Here is a 26,793-nt window from a genome sequence, read left to right on the forward strand (position 1 = left end):
AATCTAGGGAGTGCCTGTATCCATAGGAGTAAACCTCTACCTTTGTACATACATTTGAAATTTTTCATAAGAAAAATTTAAAATACACATTGTAGACAAGCTTAAGTGCTTACTAATGTAGTGAAGATGATTTTCTATCATTCCTACAACTTTTGTAAATATTTAGAATTCTATGATGGAGTTTTAGGGCTAGTAGGACCTTAAAAATCAAGAGGTTCAACCTTGCCTCACTGCATAGGAAGGAAGCTAACGCCCAGAGGTGAGGTCTAGTTGGAGGCTGAGGCTGGAACCCTATCTCCCAGCTCCTAGTCTGGAGCTATTTCCCTGGTATTCTACATTTAAAGCTCTTCATGTATTCAAAAACTTATCCCAAATGGCAATTTGGGATAAATAATGTTTGTAACTGCTTCCCAAAACAACATAATTTAAACTGATTTGCCGGACTCGTAGAAATGAAATATGGGTTGAAAATAGTATATACTTTAAAAATAAGAAACTCAGCTATTCTTGTTTTCTGTTTAAATGAACTCTTTACTCTTTTTTTTTTTTTTTAAAGAGACAAGGTCTCACTATGGTGCCTAGGCTAGAGTGCACTGGCTATTCACTGGTGTAACCATAGCATGCTATAGCCTCGAACTCATGGCCTCTAGTGATCCTCCCATCTCAGCCTCCCAAGTAGCTGGGACTACAGGTGCACACCATTACACCTGGCTTTTGAAATCATTATTTTAAACAGACCTTTTATAATAATAGTTCATGTTCCCATCCTTGTTGAATGATTTGATTTTTGTTCTTAATGGAAGTATTTCTCTGTTTTCTCACAACTCTCTTTTGAAGGATTTCAGCTCACTAATGACACTTCTCAAGCACTTATCCATGCAGAAAGCCTTTACTGAACACCAAATGTGTGTCACACACTGCAGGAAATGCTGAAAACAAAAGGATGAAGAAAGATTCTGGCCCTTAAGCACTAAAAGTATACTGGGAGAAATGGGCAAATACTTATTACAATGTAAAGTGACAAGTAGTATACACAGTGGTATATATAATTTGCTCCGAGAGGGAAGAGTTAGCTATCTCAGTCCTCAGAGCTGCCCCTACTCCCACTTAGCAAATGAAGAAATGGAATAGCTTCAGGTTACTCAATAAACACCAAAGCAGGACTTGAACCTAGGTCTCCTGATATGGAATAGAATGAACATTATTATCCAATATTGATCTAAATGATGATCTATTTTTTAATCTTGATGACGGCTGATGAGATGGATTTGAGTCCTAAAGGGGATTATAATCTACTGCTCTGTTTAGTAACTCTGTAACCCTGGGCAATTTATTTAACATCTCTGAATTAACTTTTCTCATCTGGGGACAAGAAATTTTACCTCTTAAGGTTGTGAGAAATAAATTAACAAATACATCAGGCAACTAATATAGTTGTTGGCACACCAGAGAGTCCACAGATTGAGAATTTCTTGTGGATGGAATTACTTTGTATTCATTTTTGAGTTTGTGGAGGCTGGTAGCATGCCTGGCACGTAGATGTTGAATTAATATTTACTACATAAAATTATTAAATAAATGTTGAACCTGAAACTATTTTTTTTTTTTTTGGACAGAATCTTGCTGTTGTCCAGGCCGAAGCGCAATGGCACAATCATGGCTCTCTGCTGTAGCGTTCATCTCCAGAGCTCAAGTGATTCTTCCACCTCAGCCTCCCAAGTAGCTGGGACTACAGGGACGTGCCATCACACTTGACTAATTATCTTGATGCTTATTAGTAGAGATGCGGCCTCACTATGTTGTCCTGGCTGGCCTCGAATTCCTAAGCTCAAGAGATCCTCCTGCCTTGGCCTCCCAAAGTGCTGGAATTACAGGCATGAGCCACTGTGCCCAGCTAAGACTATCTTTGAGATAGATTCAATACTTTTTTTTTAAGACAGAGTCTCGCTTTGTCACCCAGGCTGGAGTGCAGTAGCACCATCTCGGCTCACTGCAACCCCCACCTCCCGGGTTCAAGTGATTCTCATGCCTCAGCCTCCTGAGTAGCTGGGATTACAGGTATGCACCACCATGCCCGGCTAGTTTTTTGTATTTTTAGTAGAGATGGGGTTTCGCCATGCTGGCCAGGCTGGTCTCAAACTCCTGAGTTCAGGCAATCCACCCACCTCGACCTCCCAAAGTGCTGGGATTACAGGTGTGAGTCACTGCGCCCAGCCGATATATTCATTTCTATAAACATTTTTTTTTTAAAAGTCTCCATTTCATCCACATAAATGGCCCAACTTTTAAGGACTAGTTCCCTCTTACTTTAATACTTACTTTCTACTGTTGCTCCTTCGTTTGGATTTGAATATCCCTCTCCTTTCCGTTTGGTTCTCCGGATAATGCCTCCATCTTCAAATAAATCCTCTCCTTTGAAATCAAGGAGCTCAATCTAGAAAGAAAAAAGGAATTCAGCTGAGAAAAGACCAAATAAAGCCAAATTAACATATGTGAAGTCAAGGGCAACCAATTATTTCATTTTACAAAATAAAGCTGTTTTAAAATATATACATTCATCTATGCATCTTAATCGTTTTGGAAAAGTAGCAAAAAAAAAAAAAAAACCCCACTATACTTTTCCATACTTGGGAAGAATTTCATGTAATGATAATGTCTAGAACTATATCTTAAGGGACTGCAGTGCAAAGATAGGAAATACTAGGAAAACTACCCTGTGGGCAAAAAGCCAGAGCTACAAGGTGCTGGTGTAGAACTATTTTGTTTGAGGCCACAACTTTCCCATCCTGGGTTTATGGAGTTCCCTTCTCAAAATGTAAGAATAAATCTCATGAATGTGGCCTATGACTGATTAAAGGTGTATTTTACCTAGCTGGGTTGGTTCTTAAAAATTAAGTTTTGCCAAATATATGTAATTCAACACAGGATGAATAATGTTTTATCACCACCAACGGCTTCTAGAGAAGTGAGATCTGTGACATATAAATTTTTATAATATGTAAATACCCTGCAACTTGACATAGGCATATTTCAACATTTATCGCCAACATTTCCATCCTGTACTCTGGTCAATTTGGAGTATGTCACACTCACACCATGGACCAGAATCTTTATTTCTAAGTGTAGTGTCTTTTATTTATTTAGATATGACCTTTTTGTGCTAGAAACAGGTTTCTAAGAAAGCACTGGCACGCGCACCCTTGGGTTTGTGGGAAACAATTCAAGAAGCCATGCTCCAAAATAAGTAAGTTGGATCTGATTCTCTATAGCAAGCTTAGCTCCTTTTCCCACTGCCTGTTGCTTCAAAGCCATTCCTATTGTAGAGCAGATGCTGACAAGGCAACATCACACACATACTTGCCTCAAAAAAGAGAGTTGCATTCGAGGGAATTTTAGGGAGACTGCCAGCCGAGCCATATGCATATTCTGGTTTGCACAGTAAATGGCATATCTCTCCTTTCTTCATGGTAGCCACCCCAATGTCCCATGCCTTGATGACTTGGCCTAAGAGAAAGGAAAAGGTAGTTGAAAGCTATAAGCCCTATTTAAAAAGATTTAACTTTCATAAAACAAAAGTTCAAATTTCCAGTTTTTCATACTACATACTCAGCTAGAAAGTATGGGCTACAAGATGACAGAGTGCTACATACAAATAAATAAAATTTTTTTTTTTTGAAGGCTATCATAAAAGATTCCCTGTCGATCGGCCCAGCACTTTGGGAGGCTGAGGTGGGAGGACTGCTTGAGTCCAGGAGTTTGAGAGCAGCCTGGGCAACACAGCAAGACCTCGTCTCTTAAAAAAAAAACAAAACAAAACACCCCAAAGAACACAGCTGGGTATGGTGCACACCTGTAGTCCCAGCTACTCCAGAGGCTGTGGTGGGAGGACAGCTTGAGCCTGGGAGCCCCGGAGGTTGAGGCTTCAGTGAATCATGATTATGCCACTGCACTCTAGCCTGGGTGACAGAGTAAGACCCTGTCTCAAAAAGGATTCCCTGCTGAAAGGGATGAAAGTAGTATAAATTCCTAAACTATGCAAAAATTAAGTCTTTGAAAACTGGTAGTAACATTATCCATGAAATATGGCTATGTTGCAACTGTTGCTTAATTTATCATTTCAACTATAATAAGCGCACATTTTCTAGGCAGAGATAGAACAAAAATAGTATTGAAAAATAGAGTTTGTCCTAAGGAAGCTTATAATTTAGTTGGGTAGACAAAAAAACAACAAAACAAGAAGTAACCAGAACAGTATAAATTGCATAAAAGGGTCCATGAAACATATTTCTTCTCAAAATTTAGAATCAGAAAAATGTTCCTTTAAACAAAAACATATGTGTCTTTTTGTCAAACCACAACTACAGAACTTAAAATATTTTATTTTTTGCCTACTTCCAGGAAACTAAGTTAAATTTACTGCTCAATTGTAGAACTATATTAGGCTATATAATTGTAATCTCAATGTTTATAGTGCCTATGATGTGCATCATTATGTTACTGTAAGCAGTATCAAGTCCTTTTGGAAACAACAGAAAATTTAGGCAATTTAAAAGGCTAAATTACATTTTGGTGGGGCATGGTGGCTCACGCCTGTAATCCCAGCACTTTGGGAGGCCAAGGCAGGCGGATCACTTGAGGCCAGGAATTCAAGCCTGGCCAACATGGTGAAACCCCGTCTCTACTAAAAATACAAAAATTAGCCAGGCATGCTAGTGCGTGCCTGTAATCCCAGCTACTTGGGAGGCTGAGGCAGGAGAATCACTTGAACCTGGGAGGCGGAGGTTGCAGTGAGTAGAGATCATGCCACTGCACTCCAGCCTGGGCAACACAGCAAGACTCTGTCTCAAAAAACAAAACAAAACAAAACAAAAGGTTAAATTACAAATGAGGTACTCTGTCAATCAAAAATATTAAGTATCTGGGGGCTGGGCACGTTGGCTCACGCCTGTAATCCCAGCACTTTGGGAGGCCAAGGCGGGCAGATCCCTTGAGCTTAGGAGTTTGAGACCAGCCCAGGCAACATGGTGAAACCCCATCTCCACAAAAAAATATATTTAAAAAATGAGCCAGGCATGGTGGTGCTTGCTAGCTACTCAGCAGGCTGAGGAGGGAGGACTGCTTGAGTCCAGGAGGTCGAGGTTGCAGTGAGCTGAGATCATGCCACTGCACTCCAGCCTAGGCAGCAGAGTGGAGACCCTGACCTGTCTCAAAAAACAAAAACAAAAATGTAAGTATTCAAAGTAGGATCAGATAAGAGATGAACCCCAGAGGAAGTGAATTTGAAGTGAGCTGGTGGTAGGATATTAGGACAAGGGAAACCCTACATAACAGTATGTAAGCAGAGATAGATAAACCATTTGTCATTCATGACTTTAGCTTAATCTTCATTAAATATTACAACTTTTCAAAATGTCAGCTACATTTATTTCAGTTAAAAATATATGTAAGTGGCCAGGAATAGTGGCTCATACCTGTCATCTCAGCATTTTGGAAGGCCAAGCAGGAGCATCCACTTGAGCCCAAGAGTTTTAAGACTGGCCAGGGCAACATAGTGAAACTCCATCTCTACAAAAATTTAAAAAATTAGTGTGGCATGGTGGCATATGCTTGTAGCTCCAGCTACTTTGGAGGTTAAGACAGGAGAATAGCTTGAGCCTACGAGTAAGAGGCTACAGTGAGCAATGATTATGTCACTGCACTCCAGACTAGGTGACAGAGTGAGACCCTGTCTCTTAAAAAAAAAAAAAATCAAGTAATACATGCCTATTATTAAAACACCCATGAAAGAGATGGAAAGTAAAAGCTGAAAGGCCATCTGTCTGCTCCTTATAAGTCACTGTTACGTTTCTTTGGTATCCTACTGTGTGCTGTCACTTTTTAAAAAAATTTAAAATACAAATGACAGCAAACTAGACATTCTGTTCTGAACTACTTTTTCATTTATTATATATCTTCATCCTCTTTCTCCATCAGTAGAAAGGAGGATGTACATTTTAGAGGTCAAAAATGAAGCATACTCTAACTTCAGAATACCTGGATTTGAATACCAAGTTTGCCCTTTACTATCTGTGTAAACTTGTGCAAGTTATTTAATCTCTGTGCTTAGTCTCCTCACCTGCAAAATGTAAATAATAACAGTACTTGCCATATATTAATAGTTGTTTTAAGAATTATTAGATAAGGCCAGGGGGGGTGGCTCACGCCTGTAATCCCAGCACTTTGGGAGGCCGAGGTGGGCGGATCACAAGGTCAGGAGATCGAGATCATCCTGGCTAACACAGTGAAACCCCATCTCCACTAAAAATACAAAAAATTAGCCGGGCGTGGTGGCGGGCGCCTGTAGTCCCAGCTACTCAGGAGGCTGAGGCAGGAGAATGGTGTGAACCCAGGAGGCGGAGCTTACAGTGAGCCGAGATCACGCCACTGCACTCCAGCCTGGGCGAAAGAGCAAGACTCCGTCTCAAAAAATAATAATAATAATAATAAAGTATTATTAGATAAAACACATCAAATGCATGGTACGGTGCCCAGCACATAGTATGTATTTGATAAAGTAAAGACATCATCATCATAATAAACGCAAATAGACCTACCTCATTCTTAATGGGTGTATAACACTACAATCTTCTATTGATGCATATATTACCAACAGTAACCTAATGAGACTACTTGTCCATGTATGTTTGCCTACTTTGCATAAGTATATTTGGAGGGTAAATTCCTGGAAGTGCAAAGGTGATATGCATTTTAAATTTGATAGTTATTGCCCAACTGTCTTTACGAAATGGCTTTTTTTTTTTTTTTAAGAGACAGGGTCTTGCTCTGTCACACAGACTGGAGTGCAGTGGTGTGAGTATAGCTTACTGTAGCCTCAAACTCCCAGGCTCAAGCAGTCCTCCCACCTTAGCCTCCCAAGTAGCTGGGACCACAGACATGTACCACCACATTGGGCTAATTTTCTTCTTCTTCTTCTTTTTTTTTTTTTTTTCTGTAGACAGAGCCTCACCATGTTGCCCAGGCTGGTCTTGAACTCCTGGGCTCAAGATAACCTCCTGCCTCTGTCTCCCTAGTAGCTAGGACTACAGGTGAATACCACCATGATTTTCTGTAGATATGGAGTCTTGCTACATTGCCCAGGTTGGTCTTGAACTCCTAGCCTCAAGTGATACTCCTGCTTCAGCTTTCCAAAGTGCTGGGATTACAGGTGTGAGCCATTGCATCAGCCCAGTTTTTTTCCTTTTTAAGAGACAGGGTCTTGCTATGTTGCTCAGGCTGGACTCAAACTCCTGGCTCAAGTGATCCTCCCACCTCAGCTTCTGAGTGGCTGAGACTACAGGCACCTGGCTTCAACTGATTCTTAACAAGAGTTTGAGAAAGAAAAAGTAGCCTCCCCAACATCTGGAAACTGCTTGAACACTTACAGCTGGACCTCAGTGCTGTTTGAAGCTGGCCTAGGGATCATAGGGAGGCCATATTATTCTCCTGTGGGACATAAACAATCTCGCAAAGTATCAACACGAGACAAGGTCACTCTGAGACTGTGTTCAAGTGAGACAAAACAAAAATACTTCAAAATTTTGTCTGGCTGGGCGCGGTGGCTCACGCCTGTAATCCCAGCTACTTGGGAGGCTGAGGCAGGAGAATTGCTTGAACCTGGGAGGTGGAGGTTGCAGTGAGCACCCAGCCCCATTTCAAAAAAGAAAAAAAAAAATTTTTTTTTGTCTAAGCCCAGAGGAAAAAAACAAGGTCACTGAGCATTTTACAAAATACCAAACATCCCCCTCTCCTGGCTAATATGAGTGACTGCTGCTTCTCTACCAGTTCTAGCTTTGGTCTCACTCTACTCTAGTTGGCCCACGTCCTAATAAGATTTATTAAGATACCCAAACATACATCACCCCACATCCTAACAGCATCAAATCGAGAAAGCTCTGCTTTCTTAAACTCCCCAAAATCATCTAATACAAGCCCAAGTCTTATAAAATATTCCTTCTAACACTCTTACTGAGATACTCCACAGTTCACATGGTGTGCATCCTCCCTCACAAGTAATGAACCAACGTGTTCAACTATAGGTGTGTTCCTAGTGGTCTGTGGCTGCAGGGCACTGACAAGGCCCACTCACTGACGGGAGCAGTGTGTGGGACCACACCACAGAACAGGAAACCAGTTGTATCACTCGGTATATATGCAAACAGAATGGAGAGCATCAATTAGTCTGGAGTAGGTTAAGCAAGCTTCTACACCACATTTCCTTAGGTTAAATTCCTAGATGTAGAATTACTGGACCAAAAGCGTAAATATTTTCTTCTTTTTGAGACGGTCTCACTTTGTTGCCCAGGCTGGAGTGCAGTGGCACCATCTTGGCTCATTGCAACCTCTGCCTCCTGGGTTCAAGCGATTCTCGAGCCTCAGACTCCCAAGTAGCTGGGATTACAGGCACGTGCCACTACGCTTAGGTAATTTTTGTATTTTTTGGTAGAGACAGGGTTTCACCATGTTGGTCAGGCTGGTCTCAAACTCCTGACCTCAAGTGGTCTGCCCACCTTGGCCTACCGAAGTGCTGGGATTACAGGTGTGAGCCACCATGACCAACCCCGAAAGCATAAACATTTTAAAGATTCTTCATCTTCAGGACCTCAGTCATAGGTAACATACACCAAGAATAGGCCGGTGCCGGTGGCTCACGCCTGTAATCCCAGCACTTTGGGAGGCCGAGGCGGGCAGATCACGAGGTCAGAGGATTGAGACCATGCTGGCTAACACGGTGAAACCCCGTCTCTACTAAAAATACAAAAAATTAGCCAGGGGTGGTGATGGGCGCCTGTAGTCCCAGCTACTTGGGAGGCTGAGGCAGGAGAATGGCGTGAACCCGGTAGGCGGAGCTTGCAGTGAGCCGAGATCGCGCCACTGCACTCCAGCCTGGGCGACAGAGCGAGACTCCGTCTCAAAAAAAAAAAACCCACCAAGAATATATAATGTCAATTTATTCTTTTTTTTTTTTTTTTTTTTGAGACGGAGTCTCGCTTTGCCGCCCAGGCTGGGGTGCAGTGGCACCATCTCTGCTCACCGCAAGCTCCGCCTCCTGGGTTCAACGCCATTCTCCTGCCTCAGCCTCCGGAGTAGCTGGGACTGCAGACGCTAGCCACCACGCCTGGCTAATTTTTTGTATTTTTAGTAGAGACGGAGTTTCATCATGTTAGCCAGGATGGTCTCGATCTCCTGACCTCGTGATCTGCCCGCCTTGGCCTCCCAAAGTGCTGGGATTACAGGCATAAGCCACCGTGCCTGGCCACGTCAATTTATTCTTGCACTTGATCTGGACTTCAATTTTACTAGCTTATACACAATTTATCAATTGCAGGAGTCTTATTCCATTTGTAATAAAATATAAAACAAGAATATATATGTATACAAATGTGTAATATAGCTATTACTAAATTTAAATGCTTTTTATACGTATGTAACTATAGGCAGGTGAAAAAGTTTAAAAGCATACACAGCCCAGTATAAAAGCAATGCATTATACTTTTTCTTCCTTCTGTAATGTTAAACTTTTTTCTGGTTTTAAAAAATTATATAACATATTTTAAGATACAACATTTTAATCACTTAACACTTTCATTTATAGTAAAGACTATAGTGACCACTTCAGAGCATTCTGACTACATAATGTTTTCTCCTTGAGTTAAAAAAAAAAAACGCTTAATTGTGGGGAAAAAAAAAAGAATTTACCACCTTAGCTATTTTAAAGTGCACAGTTCACTATTTTTAAGTATATTCACATTGTTGTGCAACCAATCTCCAGAACTTTTTCGTCTTGCAAAACTAAAATTTTATACCCATTAAACATTTCCTCCTTCCCTAATCTTTGGCAACTTCTATTCTACTTTGTTTTTGTGAATTTGACTAGATAGATAACTCATATAAGTGGAATCAGACAGTACTTGTCTTTTTGTCACTGGATTACTTCACTTAGTATAACGCCCTCAAGGTTCGTCCATGTTGTAGCATCTGCCAGAATTTTTCTTTAAAACGTAAATATTCCACTGTACGTTTATATCACATTTTGTTTATCTATTCATCTACTGAAGGACACTTGAGTTGCTTCCACCTTTTGGTTGCTGTTAATAATGCTGCTACAAACATGAGTGTACAAATATCTCTTCAAGACCCTGCTTTCAATTCTGTTGGTTATATGCCCACAAGTAGAATTGCTAAATCAACATGGTAACTCTATTTTTAATTTTTTGAGGAACTTCCATACCGTTTTCCACAGCAGCTGCACTATTTTACATTCCCACCAACAGTGCATAAGGGTTCCAATTTCTCTACATCCTCATCAACACTTCTTGTTTTCTCTTTTTTTAATAGTATCCATTCTAACTGGTATGAGGGTGATACTTCACTGTGGTTTTGACTTGCATTTCCCTAATGATTAGTGATGTTGAACATCTTTTCATATGCTTGTTGTCCATTTTTATATCTTCTTTGGAGAAATTTCAAGCCCTTTGCCCAGTTTTTAAAAAGTTTTTAGAGACAGGGTATCGCTATGTTGCCCAGACTAGTCTTGAACTCCTGGCCTCTAAGTGATCCTCCCACCTAGGTCTCCCAAAATGCTGGGATTACAGGTATGGCCATTGCAACTGGTCCTTTACCCATTTTTAAACTGGGCTATTTTGTTGTTTTTGTTGAGTTATAGGAATTGTTTATGTATTCTGGGTATTAAGCCCTTATCAGATGTAAGATTTGCAAACATTTTTCTCCCATTCCATAGGCTGCCTTTCATTCTGTTACTGTTTGATGCACAAAAGTTTTTAATTTTGATGTATTCTAATTTATGTTTAATTTATGATGTACAGTAATTTATGTTTAATTGTTTTACTTTTGTTGCCTGTACTTTTGATGTCATGCCAAGAAACCACTGCAAAATCCAATGTCTGAAGCCTTTCCTCCATATTCTTTATCTTTTCTTTTTTCTTTTTTTTGAGACATAGTTTCGTTCTTGTTGCCTAGGCTGGAGTGCAATGGTGTGATCTTGGCTCACTGCAACCTCTGCTTCCCGGGTTCAAGCGATTCTCCTGCCTCCGCCTCCCAAGTAGCTGGGATTACAGGCATGCGCCACCATGCCCAGCTAATTTTTTTTTTTTTTTTTTTTTTTTTTTTAGTAGAGACGGGGTTTCACCATATTGGTCAGGGCTGGTCTTGAATTCCTAACCTCAGTTGATCCATCCACCTCGGCCTCCCAAAGTGCTGGCATTACAGGTGTGAGCCACTGTGCCCAGCCTTCCTCCATATTCTTATGGGAGTTTTATAGGTTTAGGTCTTGCGTTTAGGTCTTTGATCCATTTTGAGTTAATTTTTGCAGATGGTGTAAGATAAGGACCCAATTTCATTCTTTTACATGTGGATATCTAGCTTTTCCAACAACATTTGTTGAAAAGACTGTTCTTTCTCCCACTGAATGGTCTTGGCACCCTTGTTGAAAAATCACTACCTTTTAAATGCACATTTACATTTGAATATGAGCATCTTGAACACACTATAAGATGAAAGCTACACCATATCATACAGAAAAAAACACTTTTTCATATGAGAGTAGAAAAGGAGAACAAGAAAGGTAAATATTTTAACTGTAAAAGATTTCCTTTCAAAATATAAAAGTTGACAAACACTTAAGGTTAATCACTAATAAGCTTCAGGTAATAAAAATGCATCTGATTCATTCCTGCTTCACCTTCCTTGAGGGATTCCTAGGACTTAGTACCAATTTCTGATCTCTATTTTAACTACTTGCATATTCTGCTAATTTTTATGTTAAAAATAAGAAAAACCCATATAATAGATAATACAGACATCCTTTCTTCTTTTTATACTAAATAAAGCAAATTATTTTTCCTGTATACTTTTTCCTCATATATTTTAGGTTTTTTGTTTTTTGTTTTTTTGAGACGGAGTCTCGCTCTGTCGCCCAGGCTGGAGTGCAATGGCACAATCTCGGCTTACTGCAAACTCCACCTCCAGGGCTCAAGTGATTCTCTTGCCTCAGCCTCCCCAGTAGCTGGGATTACAGGCATGTGCCACCACACCGGCTAATTTTTGTATTTGTAGTAGAGGCAGGGTTTCACTATGTTGGCCAGGCTGGTCTTGAACTTCTAAACCCAGGTGATCTGCCCGCCTCGGCCTCCCAAAGTGCCGGGATTACAGGCATAAGCCACCATGCCTGGCCTAGTTTTACTTTAAAATAGCTATAAAAGGGCTCTAATAATCATCCCTACTCCCTATGAATAGTAACTAATCATGAATTAAACAAATTAATTTATGTATTTTGTTTTGAATCAGCGTCTCGCTCTGTTACCCACGCTGGAGTGAAGGTGTGTGATCATAGCTCACTGCAGCCTTGACCTCCTGGGCTCCAGTGATCCTCCCATCTCAGCCTCCTGAGGAAGCTGGGACTATAGGCGTGCACCACCACGCCTGGCTAATTTTTGTATTTTTTGTAGAGATGGGGTTTCACCATGTTGTCCAGGCTGGTCTTGAAGCCTTGGGTTCAACTGATCCTCCTGCCTTGGCCTCCCAAACTGCTGAGATTACAGTAATTTATGTTTAAGACTCTTTTAAAGTGTTCATATCTTATGCTACATTGTATTTTTGTCATTTCTGTAACTACTAAGAGAACTAATCACAGGATAATCTCTCCCCACCTTCATGGCTTATAATTAACAAAAAACAAAAGACAAAAAACAGGGAAAGAAAACAGATATGGTAGCATTATCTGTCCTGGGACAACCTTAAGGAGCAACTCTGCCAGACTAAATTGTTACATACTTGAAGGCAGGGGTCATGTTTTAACTACTCTTTGCAAAGAACTATAGCACCACAACATTGTACTCAAAAAAAGAACAAAGGCATGATGTAATATCGAATTTAAATGGAGTGAGAAATTTGCTCAGTTTTCCACAGCCTAAATCAGCTCCTCCCTGATACCCACTCAGCAGTGGAAATTGGAAGCATTCCTCCTCTATCGCAAAGTACCAGGAAAAACCAAAGTAAGTACTTTCTTAAAGTTTGCTGCCTTTCTGGCTCACACTTTTGGGGACAATTAGAAAAATTAAATATTTTAGCCTAAAAGCTTTCCTTACAAATCTCCTGAATGCTCCTGAACTGCATATAAAAAAAAGTAAACAGATATTAAGAACATATTGGCTGAGTGCAGTGACTCATGCTTGTAATCCCAGCACTCTGGGAGGCTGAGGCAGGAGGATCACTGAAGCCTAGGAGTTCAATGCTGTAGTGAGTTATGATGGCGCCATTGCATTCCAGCCCCGATAACAGAGCAAGTCTCTGGAGAGAAAGAGAGAGAGAACGAGGGAGGAGGAAGAAAGAGAGAGAGAGAGAGAGCACGCGAGCGAACACAAGCTTTTGATAAACCTTACTAACTATGACATATCATTACTGGTAAGAAATGTCTACTGTGGCTGGGTGCAGTGGCTTACCCCTGTAATACCAGCACTTTGGGAGGCCAAGGCAGGCGGATCACGAGGTCAGGAGATTGAGACCATCCTGGCCAACGTGGTGAAATCCCGTCTCTACTAAAAATATAAAAATTAGCCTAGCATGGTGGTGCACGCCTGTAATCCCAGCTACTCAGGAGGCTGAGGCAGGAGAATCATTTGAACCCGGGAGGCAGAGGTTGCAGTGAGCCGAGATTGTGCCACTGCACTCCAGCCTGAGCGAGAGCGAGACTCCATCTCAAAAAAAAAAAGAGAAATTTCTACTGTATATCAGGCACGCGATAAATACTGCTAACCAGGACCTACTTCATTTCTGTACCGGTTTGGGCTATGTTTTAAACCTTAAGATCTAACACAACTTAAGAAAGACTACCTGGATTTGAATCCTGGCTCTGCCACTTACTGTATAGCCTTGGGCAATTTACTAAGCTTCTCTGTACCTTAGTCTGTAATACAGTAAACAAAAAATCACATCAAACCAAAAATGGTTAATAACAGTAGGTAACCAAACCATAAAAGAAAAAACTGATAAAGCTGACTTCATCAGAAGTAAAAACTTACTTTTCCAAAGACCAATTAAGAAAATAAAAAGGCAAGATAGACTGGGAGACCGTATTTGCCAAAGTGCTTGTCCTTTTAAGTACAACTCAGTAAGACAAACAACTTATGTTTTAAAATGGGCAGAAGATCTGAACAGACACTTTACAAAAGAAAACATACAAATGCCCACTAGGCACAAGAAGAGAGACCCTCAATCATCACTAATCATCAGGGAAATGCAAACAAAAACCAAGGTGAGATACTACTTCATACTTACTAGAATGGCTAAAGTTAGAAAGATCGACAATACTAAGTGTTAGTAAGGATATGAAAAACTGAATAGCTCCAAATTGCAAACAACCAAATGTCCTATTTTTGAATGGGTGAACAAACTGTGGCATTCCCAAATTGTGGAATACTTCTCAGGAATTCAACATGCATGAATCCCAAAGTCATTATGTTAAGTGAAAGAAGTCAAACACCAAAGATAATACAAGATTCTATTTATACGAAATTCTACAAAAGGCAAAATTATAGTAACAGAAACAAAGTTAGTGACTGCCTGGGGCTCAGGGTCCAGGAAGGAAAGTGACTGCAAAAGGACATAAAAATACTTTTTAGGGTAAAAAAATTGTTTTATATTTTGATTGTGGTGGTAGTTACAGAAATATTATCAAAATTCATCAAACTATATACTTAAAAGGGTAAACTTTATTATACGTAAATAATACCTCAATAAAAAAAACCATGCAAAGTGGCTTCAACACAAATGTTAATATGATTGTCACCTAAATTATACTAATTGTACAAAGAATCCAAAAAATAGTAAGATTGAAGCCAGGTGCGGTGGCTCACACCTGTAATCCCACCACTTTGGGAGGCCGAGGTGGGTGGATCACGAGGTCAGGAGATCAAGACCATCCTGGCCAACATGGTGAAACCCCATCTCTACTAAAAATACAAAAATTAGCCAGGCGTGGTGGTATGCACCTGTAGTCCCAGCTACTCGGGAGGCTGAGGCAAGAGAATCACTTGAACCTGGGAGGCAGAGGTTGCAGTGAGCGGAGATCACGCCACTGCACTCCAGCCTGGGCAACAAAGCGAGACTCTGTCTCAAAAAAAAAAAAAAAAAACCAGGGTAGAAATAATTCTTTCATCCTCCAAATCTATTGCCCTCTTCCATTTTAGTGAAAATATATTTGCTGGGGGGAGGAGGGTAAAAGAACAGAACCCCTATTATAGAAGTATGTATGAAAATCCTCATTCTTAATTCAGCTTCTTTTTAAATGGGCTATGACCAGTTCTAATAATTCACAACCTCTAATATTTAGTTAAGAAAACCTAGTTAGAGAAATCATCACCTCTTCACTCTAATTTCTGTAACATATTCCACAGTAGTAATAATCAGTTCCCTTAGATTGATTCTGTCTTTCCCAACTTCCTGGGGCTAAGCAAGACGGTTCAGCATTGTTTCAAAGGTTTGCATGCATGCATAGTCAACAGATGAAGTCAGGACCCAAGATGTTATAACACAGCTTTTACCATTCCATTATGAAACCAGTCAATAATCCTAACACTGCCACAATAATAATCAACATCTGAGTGCTTACCATTTGTTAGGCTGAATGCTAGGCGATGGTGTACATTATCTTAATCCTCAACATAATAATATATACTTATATAATCATATATAATATATGTAGTATATATGATTATCATAACCTTAGATGAAGAAAGTAAAGAACAGAGTTTAAAAGATGGTACGGCTGGCCAGGCGCGGTAGCTCACGCCTGTAATCCCAGCACGTTGGGAGGCCAAAACGGGTGGATCACCTGAGGTCAGGAGTTCAAAACCAGTCTGGCCAACATGGCAAAACTCCGTCTCTACTAAAAATACAGAATTAGCCAGGTGTGGTGGCACGTGCCTGTAATCCCAGCTATTTGGGAGGCTGGGGCAGGAGAATTGCTTGAACCTGGGAGGCGGAGGTCACAGTGACCTGAGATCATGCCATTGCACTCCAGCTTGGGCAACAAGAGTAAAACTCCGTCTCAAAAAGAAAAGAAAAAAAGATGGTAGGATAAAAGCAACAGACATACACAAAGCAAAAGACATATACAAAGCAAGTGTAGGTATAGCTTGAATTTGTTTACATATTTGATGATATGTTTATCTTTTCAATGGGATTTTTACAGATAGGCTCTTATAGTTCTATGTTAAATACTGAAGTCATACTAGAATCCCCAAATTAGGATGACTTTCCATTGAAATATTTCTATTTATTCCCTTGGGAGAGGTACAATATAAGGGATCAATGGAGTTCAATGAATAATATTTATGCTATTGTCCATTTATATTATTTTCTTCATTTTGATAAACTACCTACTGCTATAAAATATAAGTATAAAACTATGTCCAGGCGCAGTGGCTCATGCCTGTAATCCCAGCACTTTGGGAGGATAAGGCAGGTGGATCACCTGAGTTCAAGAGTTCGAGACCACCCTGGGCAACATGGTGAAACCCTGTCTCTACTAAAACACAAAAAATTAGGCAAGCGTGGTGGTGCGTGCCTGTAGTCCCAGATATTGGGGAGGCTGAGGCACGAGAATCACTTGAGCCCCAGAGGCAGATGTTGCAGTGAGCCAAGATCACGCCACTGCACTTCAGCTTGGGCTACAGAGTGAGATTCCATCTCAAAAAAAAAAAAAAAGGAAAAAAACCCCCACAAAACTATAAACTGCTTAACCAATGTTTCTTGTTTTGTAGGCAACTAAATACATTATGTTATAGATGTTTTACCGGAGGTATATTGCTCTATCCTAGTATTTCCAATTACCATCTTAAGCAGGCCTCTAAGGGTCTCTTTGTGTTGGTATTAGTCTTTTATGGTTTTTGTTCCCGCATTCTTTACAGAAGGAACAAGAATGGAATCACATAGGCTCTCTACAGACTTCTTTTTACAGAAGCAGGTAAGATTAAGTGGCTTACTCATGTTAACATACCACAAGGAACAGGGAAGACAGGAACCCTGGCTTCCTAACGCCCAGCTGGAAGCTTTTCCCATGAAACTGCACTGACTCTAGACAGGTGTGTCAGAGGTACAAAGTCAACTGAAAGTTGCCTCTTTTTTTCTCCCAACTTGTATTTAAAAAAAAAAACTCAGAAAATCTTCTCACTCTGCTTAAAATTCCAGGAAACTCATTCACCATAGTGTTTTACTGAGAAAATCTCAGTAGAGAAGATAGCAGTATAAATTCTCAACAATTCTTAATTCTGCTCACCAAGATAATTGCTAAAAGGATCTGTTATCTTAACTCTCAACTTCTTTAAGACAGGAATTCTAAGGATAGAGTAAGGATTTAGCAGGTGGCAGGAACAAGGGGGTCTGACAAGGTCAGTCACTCTTAGGTCACCTAAATAATGATGCCACACCCATTCTGGCAGCCCTGGAGGTTCATATCCCTAAATCAACAACAACAAAATTCTAAAATAACTGTCATAATTATCTGCCACAAGACTGTATTTGATTTTTACTGCTATCTTATTCAAACAAAAAATTAATATCTCATGAGCCATTAACCTACTAAAGACCCAAAGGAGAAGGGAGCAGGGGCATGGCCAGAACTGGAGCTTGGAAAGAGCACAACTGGACGGGAAGCAGAATTCACCAGGCACACAAATGATACAGGAAGCAGGGAAGGCTGAGTGGCAAGAGACAGAAAGTAACTCCTCAGTTCCTGCTTACTATATTTCCTTTCCAAATCCATGCTTAGCTAGCAATTCAACTAGATACAGAGCTGAAGGACAAGGGAATGAAGTCCACACATAGCCATGGTGGTGAATAGGGGGAATACTTCTTTTTTCCCTCATCTAGGAACAAACTACAGTTGCTTGTCTGTGGCAGACAAGAATAAAAGACGTAACTCAGCCACCAACTTCCAATAAGCCACATGTTCTACAAAGTTTAATTTGATGTATGGGCTATTATTCCTACAAGATTAAAAAAGAATATTAAATGAACTAAAGACATTTAACAGCATTCGAGGCCAGGCGTGGTGGCTCATGCCTATAATCCTAGCACTTTGGGAGGCTGAGGCGGGCAGATCGCTTGAGCCCAGGAGTTCAAGACTAGCCTGGGCAACATGGTGAAACCCTGTTTCTAAAAAAAAAAAAAAAAAAAAAAAATTAGGCTGGGCACGGTGGCTCATGCCTGTAATCCCAGGTGTTTTGGGGGGCTGAGGTGGGCGGATCACTTGAGGTCAAGAGTTCACGGCCAGCCTGGCCAACATGGCAAAGCCCCATCTCTACAAAAAACACGAAAATTAGCCAGGCGTGGTAGTGCATGCCTGTAGTCCCAGCTACTTGGGGGGCTTAGGCAAGACAATCTCGCTTGAACCTGGGAAGTGGAGGCTGCAGTGGGCCGAGATGGTGCTACTACACTCCAGCCTGGGCGACAGAGCGAGCCAGACATGGTGGCATGCACCTGTATTTCCAGCTATTTGCGGGGCTGAGGTGGGAGGATCACTTGAGCCTGAGAGGTCGAGGCTACAGTGAGCCGGCCCAGGTGACAGATCGAGACCCTGTCTCAAAAAAAAAAAAAAAGTCATTTGAAAATAAATTAGTAAAAATCATACTTAATACTTGAAAATAGTAGTTCTCAACCTTTTTTCCTCAGGACCCCTTAACATCTTAAAAATTGAGGACTCCAAAGAACTTTTGTTTATTTGACATATCTACTGATATTTAGTAAAAAAGTAGTTATTTAATAATTCATTTTAGAATAACCCCATGTTAATATAAGTAATTTAATTTTGCACAAAGTATTTTTATATTTTGTATTTTCTAAAACAAAAAAAAATTAGTGAGACGAGTGTCATTGTTTTAGAATGTTATACATGTAGAAATGTGTTTGACTTGTAATACGAGACAACCAGATTCTCATATCTATTTCTGCATTCATCTGTTCCAATTTTGGTTGAAGTACATGGACAAAAAAATCCAAACCCACAAAGATAGATAGTTGAAAAGGGTAGGAGCCCTTTAACAACCTTTTAGATAATTGTGAATATAATTATCTGATACTATATCAAAACTGTACAAGTTGTAAGATTCATAAAAGTCAATTACAATGTGGAAACTGAAAGTGTATCAGTGAACTTTTCATACTGTTACATTAAAATCTGTTGGTCTAACTTTGAATGAATTGTTTATTTACACATGATCTTGTAACATCTTGCATTGGTCACTGAGAAAATATTCGTTCTTAGTTATACAGATCTTCCAAATGTGGACACATTTCATTGTATATTTAAAACCACATTCATTAATACCCACCAATCTCATCAGAAAAGTCTTCGGAAGCTGTCAAGCCCACAGTGGCAAATAAGCCCACAGTGGCAAATAAGAGTTCTCCTAAACCATAATTTTTACTTGAAAACTTAATGGCAAAAAACATTGTCAGTTGTTTTTCCTTGAAGTGAAAGACTTACTCCATTCATTCTCAGAAAAACACCTGCCAAATACTGAATCAAGTCTGCATAATCAGATTTGCCCTTCCAAGTAAAAATGGTATTTCATGAAATAAATGCAGTTAGTTCAGATCTCAACTAAAACAAGAACACAAGTACTTTTCCTTGAGACAACCATCATACTTTGGGGTACAGAAGTGCTCAATACTTGCTTCCCTTTCTGTCACAGAATATCAAAGTGATGTGAAACTCAAGGATTGGGTTTTAATGAAACTAATAATTTTTACTGCTTTATCAGGATTCTTACATGAAACTAGCTTTTTCCCTTATGTAAATAGTGAAGGAGTGGCAGTGGAAAATACCATGACTATTGAAACAGCTGGTTGCCACTGCCTTGATTTGTGTTAAGGAACCAGCAGTTTTTTACCACTGCAGCTTTTGTACCATTAGTGCAAATGTCAATACAGTAAAAAGGCAAATAATATCTTAGTATTGTTATGAAAATAAATGACATTTGGGACACCCTAAAAAGATCTCAGGGAGTCCTAGGGATTCTCAGACCATTCTTTGAGTACTACTACTCTAAAATATCTTTACTTTTAGAAGGGATAGAATCCTCTGCTCCTATATATTACAAATAGTAATAAAGCTTAGTAAAACACAACTCAAAACAATACCCTCTTACCTTTGCCAAGACTAAAGACAAATGGTTCATTTCTATCATGACTGGAATCAAACTTCTTTCCATTTGACAATTTTCCTTTGTAATGGACATAAACTTTGTCTCCAATCATCGGCGTTTCCTCACCATTCCCCACTCTTTTGACAATCTAGAAAAGACAAACATTAAGAAAAAGGAGGTGAAACTTTTTACTTGTAATCAGAGAATAAAAAGGTCACACAGTCCATCCCAAGACATCCAGGCAGATATGCAAATATACTATTATCCATTCTTTCTAATGCCTCCCTTCATTCCTCACAATAACTCATTGTTAGAAAACTGTCCTTTACCAACCTTTTATGTTATATCTACTTTTATTGCTAATCACAGTATTTATGCCTTCAAAGAATTAACCAATAAATCCTGTTCATTGGTTTAATGCCCTATATTTTGACACTAAACTCTCTCTTTTTTTTTTTGAGACGGAGTCTCGCCCTGTCGCCCAGGCTGGAGTGCAATGGCGCGATCTTGGCTCACTGCAACCTCTGCCTCCCAGGTTCAAGCAATTCTCCTGCCTCAGCCTCCCGAGTAGCTGGGATTACAGGCACGCGCCTCCATGCTCAGCTAATTTTTGTATTTTTAGTAGAGATGGGGTTTCACCACGTTGGCCAGGCTGGTCTTGAACTCCTGACTTCGTGATCCACCCGCCTCAGCCTCCCAAAGTGCTGGGATTACAAGCATGAGCCACCGCGCCCAACACTAAACTCTCTAACACAGACTTGTGAGCTAGTCCATATACACACTGACTTAGACCAGAAAGAATGGTGGACTTTTAAAAATATTCAAAAAGAAGCTTAAGCAAAGCTTCAAAGGTTTAATTTTATTTCCCTCCTTTGCTAAAAACATTAGCTTCTGACTAGATTCTGCTTGTTTATTTTCAGAAAGCCCAATTTCCTGGTAAAACAGGTTACATTTCCTATTATTTGAAACATAGTCTATCTGTAAAAAACATGAGTATCATTGCACTGCTTGATATGATACTGAATAACTTGTTTTCTAGTAAAGTATTTAGCTATTGTAAAATCCAGTGTATTTATTTTGTTCTTGGCAGAGCAAGCTGCTAATGTAGTTGGTCAGTTCTGGGAAAAGAAAATCAAATCCAGGTGTGTGATGGTGTAATTTGTTAATCATCTATGCCAAATTAATCATTTTTGGTAGATAACAGAGGATGGTAGCTAACATCTGATGAACATCTTTTTGGGGAAGGAGTTTGCTTTGAGTTTTATTTAAATAATTCGATTATTTGCTCCTAAATTCTTTTTTTACAAGTATACCCTCCGCCTAACATAAATATCACATAAACACTGTGAACTTAAATTCCACAGCTTTCTTAACTCAAACGCCCAAACATCTTTATTTTATTTTTTGAGACAGGGTCTTGATCTTTCCCCCAGGCTAGAGTGCATGCGGTGGCACAATCATAGCTCACTGTAGCCTCTATCACCCAGCTCAAGTGATCATCCCACCTCAGCCTCCTAAGTAGCAGAGACTACAGGCACACGCCACCACGCCTGGCTAATTTTTTTATTTTTAGTAGAGATGAGATCTTGCTACGTTGCCCAGGCTGGTTTGGAACTCCTGAGTTCAAGTGATTCTCCCACCCCAGCCTCCTAAAGTGCTGGGATTACAGGTATGAGCTACTGCACCCAGCCCCAAATATTCTTTAAAGGCAAAGAAACATTACTGCCCTTCTAAGACTTCAAAAGAAAAAAAATAGTTTCAAAACATTAATCTAAAAGATATTACACAATATTCTACAAGTGCTCATGTTCATGAACTGCATGTGGTATTTAGGAGGCTATGCTCAACTGTAAGCCTCACGTGGAAGGAATCTGCATTTCTAGGACTATAAACAGTAACTGGGCATTTGGGATGAATGGCTACCAGAGAGTCAGAGAGCCATCCACACCAGCAAGTGGTACTATGGTATCACTTCAGGCTTCCCTAGCAAGATGAATTTATGCCTAAATCTAGAGTTGCCTTAAGAACACAATCTAGGTTCTATTCGTTTTTAAAATATAAATCCAACTTTTATCTTCCTCAGATAGTTACTGAATTTCCAAGCCAGCATTGGTTCTTTTTTTTAAAATACGTAACAGTTAATAAGATAGATTACTATAGGACAGGCACTATGCTAAGTGCTTCACCTAATCCTAATAACTCTATGAGGTTGATGGCATTATTATTCTAATTTTACAAACAGGAAATCAATCACAGAGAGGTTAACTAAATTGCCCTAGCTTGCACAGTTACTAGACCTATTTAAATCTTAACCAAAAGCCTCATGGTGAAGTCCGAGGCTCTAGACAATGACAAATGATATAATTTAAAGGGCTTCAAATCTCAAATGTTTCTTAATAAGCCTAAAAATCTTGCAATTAGATTTACTCCCTAGAACAAAACAGGGTCTGAGGCAAGTTGGGGATCATGTTCTCTGGGCGTGGGCACTCTGAAAAGATGAAAGGGTAAGTCGTAAACAGAGGCAGGGAGATGCTGAGGACAGCCTGCAAAGTCTCCACTGTCTCTAGAAGCTTCCTGGAATTTAGGATGAGTAACTATAGCTACAAGGTTGAGAAGCCTTCTAAAAGAAGACAATAGAATGTAAATCTATAGCATAAAGCCCTTATTCTATAGCTGCAAGTCTCCAAAATTTGACTTAGCACATAACAGCAATTCATATATATTCAGAAGAGATCCAGGCACAGAAGGCTTTCACATAAGCAAAGTTATACAAAACAAAAATTCTTACTTGCTACTGCTGGCACAAGAGATATTAAAACTCAGCATCCTGGTAATATTCAGAATGCATCAGATAATCTTTTCAGGAAAAACAAAACTTATATGTGTTAACAATGGTGTAGGATAAATAACTATTTAATGTGACTAAAGCCACTTAACCTTTCTGAGATTCAGTTTATTCACTTATAAGATGGAAGAATCAAGAGATGCTCTGATTGTCTCACCACATTGTTGTAAGAAACAAAACAAAAGAAATGCATGTGAAAATGATTAACTATAGAGTGAAGAAACACACACAGTCATGCATTGCTTAAGGACAGGGATATGTTCTGAGAAATGTGTTCTTAGGTGATTTCATCCTTATGTGAACATCGCAAAGTGTACTTACACAAACCTAGATGGCCTGGCCTACTTGTACACACCCACGTTAGGTGGTTTGGCCTACTGCTCCAAGGCTACAAACATGTACATTGTGTTACTGCACTGAATACTGCAGGCAATTGTAAAACAGTGGTATTTGTGTATCTAAACATATCTCAACATAGAAAAAGGTACAGTAATAAAAGGTATACAAGAAAAAAATTGTACACCTATACAGAACACTTACCATGAATGGAACTTGCAGGACTGGAAGTTGTTCTGGATGAGTCAGCAAGTGAGAAGTGAGTGAACGTGAAGGCCTAGGATATTACCATACACTATCGTAGACTTTATAAACACTGGACACCTAGACTACGTTTATTTAAAATTTTTTTTCTTTCTTTAATAATAAATCAATCTTAGCTTACTGTAACATTTTTACTGTGTAAACTTGATTTTTTTTAGCTTTGACTCTTGTAATGACACTTAGAACACAAACACTGTACAGCTGTACAAAAATATTTTCTTTCTTTATATCCTTATTCTATAAGCATTTTTCTATTTTTTAAATTTTTTCTTTTATTTTTTAAACTTTTTTTTGTTTAAAACTAAGACACAAACACATACATAAACCTAGGCCTACAGAGGGTCAGGCTCATCAATATCATTGTCTTCCACCTCCACATCTTGTCCCACTGGAAGGTCTTCAGGAGAATAACATGCATGGAGCTGCTGTCTCCTATAGTAACAATGCCTTCTTCTTGAATACCTCCTGAAGGACCTGCCCAAGGCTGCTTTTTGTTTGTTCATTTGTTTTTGAGACAGGATCTCACTCTCTCACCCAGGCTAGAATGCAGTGGTATGATCATAGTTCACTGCAGCTTGGAACTCCCAGGCTTACATGATCCTCCTGCCTCAGTCTCCTGAGTAGTAGAGACTACAGGTACATGCCACTATGCCTGGCTAATTTTTTTAAATTTTTTTCTACAGATAGGGGTCTTACTATGTTGCCCAGGCTGGTCTTGAACTCCTGGCCTCAAGTGATCCTCTTGCCTTGGCCTCCCAGTGTGCTGGGATTACAGGCATGAGCCACCACACTCAGCCAAGGGTGTTTTACAGTTAACTTTTTAAAAAATAAGTAGAAGCACACTCTAAAATAATGATAGAAAGTATAGTAAACACATAAACCAGTAATATAAACATTTATTATCAAGTATTATGTACTATACATAACTGTGACTACAGTGCAGTAGGTTTGTTTACACCCACATCACCACAAACACATAATACACTGTACTACCCATGTTACAACAGCTATGACACCACTAGGCCATAGGAACTTTTCAGCCCCATTATAATCTTATGGGACCACCGCTGAAGGTGCAGTCTGTCAGTGACTGAAATGTCATTATATGGTGAATGACTGTATAGTGCTTTAATAAGTAGGAAAGCTAATTCAAAAGTAAGATATATTTTCTGAGGAAATCTCAAAAGATATCTTCACTGTACACAGGAACAATATTTATATATAAAAATAAACCCCTCTGGGCTGGGCACGGTGGCTCACACCTGTAATCCCAACACTTTGGGAGGCCAAGGCAGGCGGATCACCTGAGGTCAGGAGTTCAAGACCAGCCTGGCCAACATGGTGAAACCCTGTCTCTACAAAAATTAGCCAGGCATGGTAGCAGGCACCTGTAATCTCAGCTACTCGGGAGGCTGAGGCAGGAGAACTGCTTGAACCCAGGAGGCGGAGGTTGCAGTGAGCTGAGATCACGCCACTGCACTCCAGCCCAGGCGACAGAGGGAGACTCTGTCTCAAAATAAAATAAAATAAAATAAAACCCCTTTGAATTTTTCAAGTTAGCTTTCCTTTCCTTAAAAAGTCTTTAAAATTGTCATTAGCTAGCTTTAGTGTACTAAAAGGATACATTAAAATAGTAACCTATTTGTATACTCTGAGAATAGGGAAACATAGCCCTTTAGAGTGAGATACAACTTGGACCTGAACCCCAGGTAAATCTGCATTACTAAGATATATGATATTAGGCAAGTTAATTTACCTAGCCCAGTCTCAATTTCAACATCTATAATCTGGGATTAAAAATTAAAATCTCTAGCTGGGCACAGTGGCTCGTGCCTATAATCCCAGCTACTCAGAAGGCTGAGGTGGGAGGATCACTTGAGGCCAGGATTTCAAGACTTGCCTGACCAACATAATGAGATGCCCTCTCTCAAAAATTTAATTAATTAATTTAAAAAGAAAATCCCAGCTACTCAGGAAGCTGAGATGGGAAGATAACTTGAACCCAGGAGCTCAAGACCAGCCTGGGCAACATAACGAGACTCAACTCTTAAAAAAAACCTTGAAATTATGAAGACAAAATGAGAATCTAGCTCTAGTGTCTGGCACTTAGTAACCCTCAATAAACATTATCCACCCCAGCCCCCCTCAGAAAGAGATGTTATAAACAATCTTTCCAGATAGCAGGTTTCCTTGTATGTCACTCAGCTTTGTGGCCTCACCTTTAATACTCCCCTGTCTTTTTTGGAGGTAATATCCTCTCCCTGCTCAGCAACAGTGGCTGTGGGGCTTTCTCCATTGTTCTTGGCACCTTCATCAGTAGTCATTGTCTTTTAAGTAGAGAACCTGGTAAGAAGAAAAATATTTTAGCTGGGAAAAATATCACTTCTTTATGAATCTTGAATGCCCCTGGGAACTGAGCTCTACCTAACCTAAGATTTACTTAGGGCCAGTAAGCTTAGATACTGAAAACGAAAACAAAGGCATTTGCTATGAGCACGTATTGATGTCATCAGGCATGTAAATAAAACATCATCCAATTCTTCAATTTCCCATCTAGCTCTGGTCTCAAAACAGAGAACAGTACAAGTCAAGTTGGGTAGTGATTACATTCCTTAACATAACATGGTGAAAAGCAGTCCCTTCACAACTTTGAAAACATCCTTTTTCTATAGCCATACTCTTGACAGAGGGTTAAGACCTTATCAGTTCTTAATAAAAGAACTGACAATATATCAATCACAGTGAGACACAGAACAGGCTTTAGAATCTGACAGACCCAAGTCTGGGTCCTAGCTGCAGCTCCTGACATTTCCAATTTCCTTGATCTTGCTGAGCCTTCGTTTTTCATCTGCAAAATGGACACAGTACACTATTCATAGTTACAGTGAGGCAGCAATGAGATAACATTTCTTAAAAGATTGGCATAGATTGGTAACTTAAACATGTTTAACCATTTATCATCATTATTGGGCCTTCTGTAGGGTCAGTTTTCATCTCCTGCCCAAAATACCTACAGAATGTTCTTCCATGTGACATTCAAGGCCCTTCACAATCTGGCCCTAATCTATCTTTGAGTTCTAGCTGCCATTATTTTATTTTACTTTCTTTCATGCAGCTCATGCTCCAGCCAAACTAGGCCAATTCCAC

The 26,793-nt window shown here is 39.7% G+C and overlaps 1 protein-coding gene across 3 annotated transcripts in view; it reads right to left on the bottom strand.

Moving 5' to 3' along the window:
* The window catches only part of FKBP5 (FKBP prolyl isomerase 5), a 111,995-nt gene that overhangs the window by 43,255 nt on the left and 41,947 nt on the right, over positions 1-26,793 (bottom strand). For all 3 annotated transcript variants that reach the window (XM_054490673.2, XM_063666162.1, XM_054490675.2), the window contains exons 2-5: positions 25,866-25,989; positions 20,205-20,349; positions 3,362-3,504; positions 2,320-2,434 (exon numbers count right to left, since the gene is read on the bottom strand). In XM_054490673.2, the coding sequence (XP_054346648.1) occupies positions 2,320-2,434; positions 3,362-3,504; positions 20,205-20,349; positions 25,866-25,970 (508 nt within the window). In that variant the 5' untranslated portion in view covers positions 25,971-25,989. The remainder of the gene's footprint in view (positions 1-2,319; positions 2,435-3,361; positions 3,505-20,204; positions 20,350-25,865; positions 25,990-26,793) is intronic.

Source organism: Pongo pygmaeus, chromosome 5 (assembly GCF_028885625.2).
Source record: "Pongo pygmaeus isolate AG05252 chromosome 5, NHGRI_mPonPyg2-v2.0_pri, whole genome shotgun sequence".
In the NCBI taxonomy this organism is placed as follows: Eukaryota; Metazoa; Chordata; class Mammalia; order Primates; family Hominidae; genus Pongo; species Pongo pygmaeus.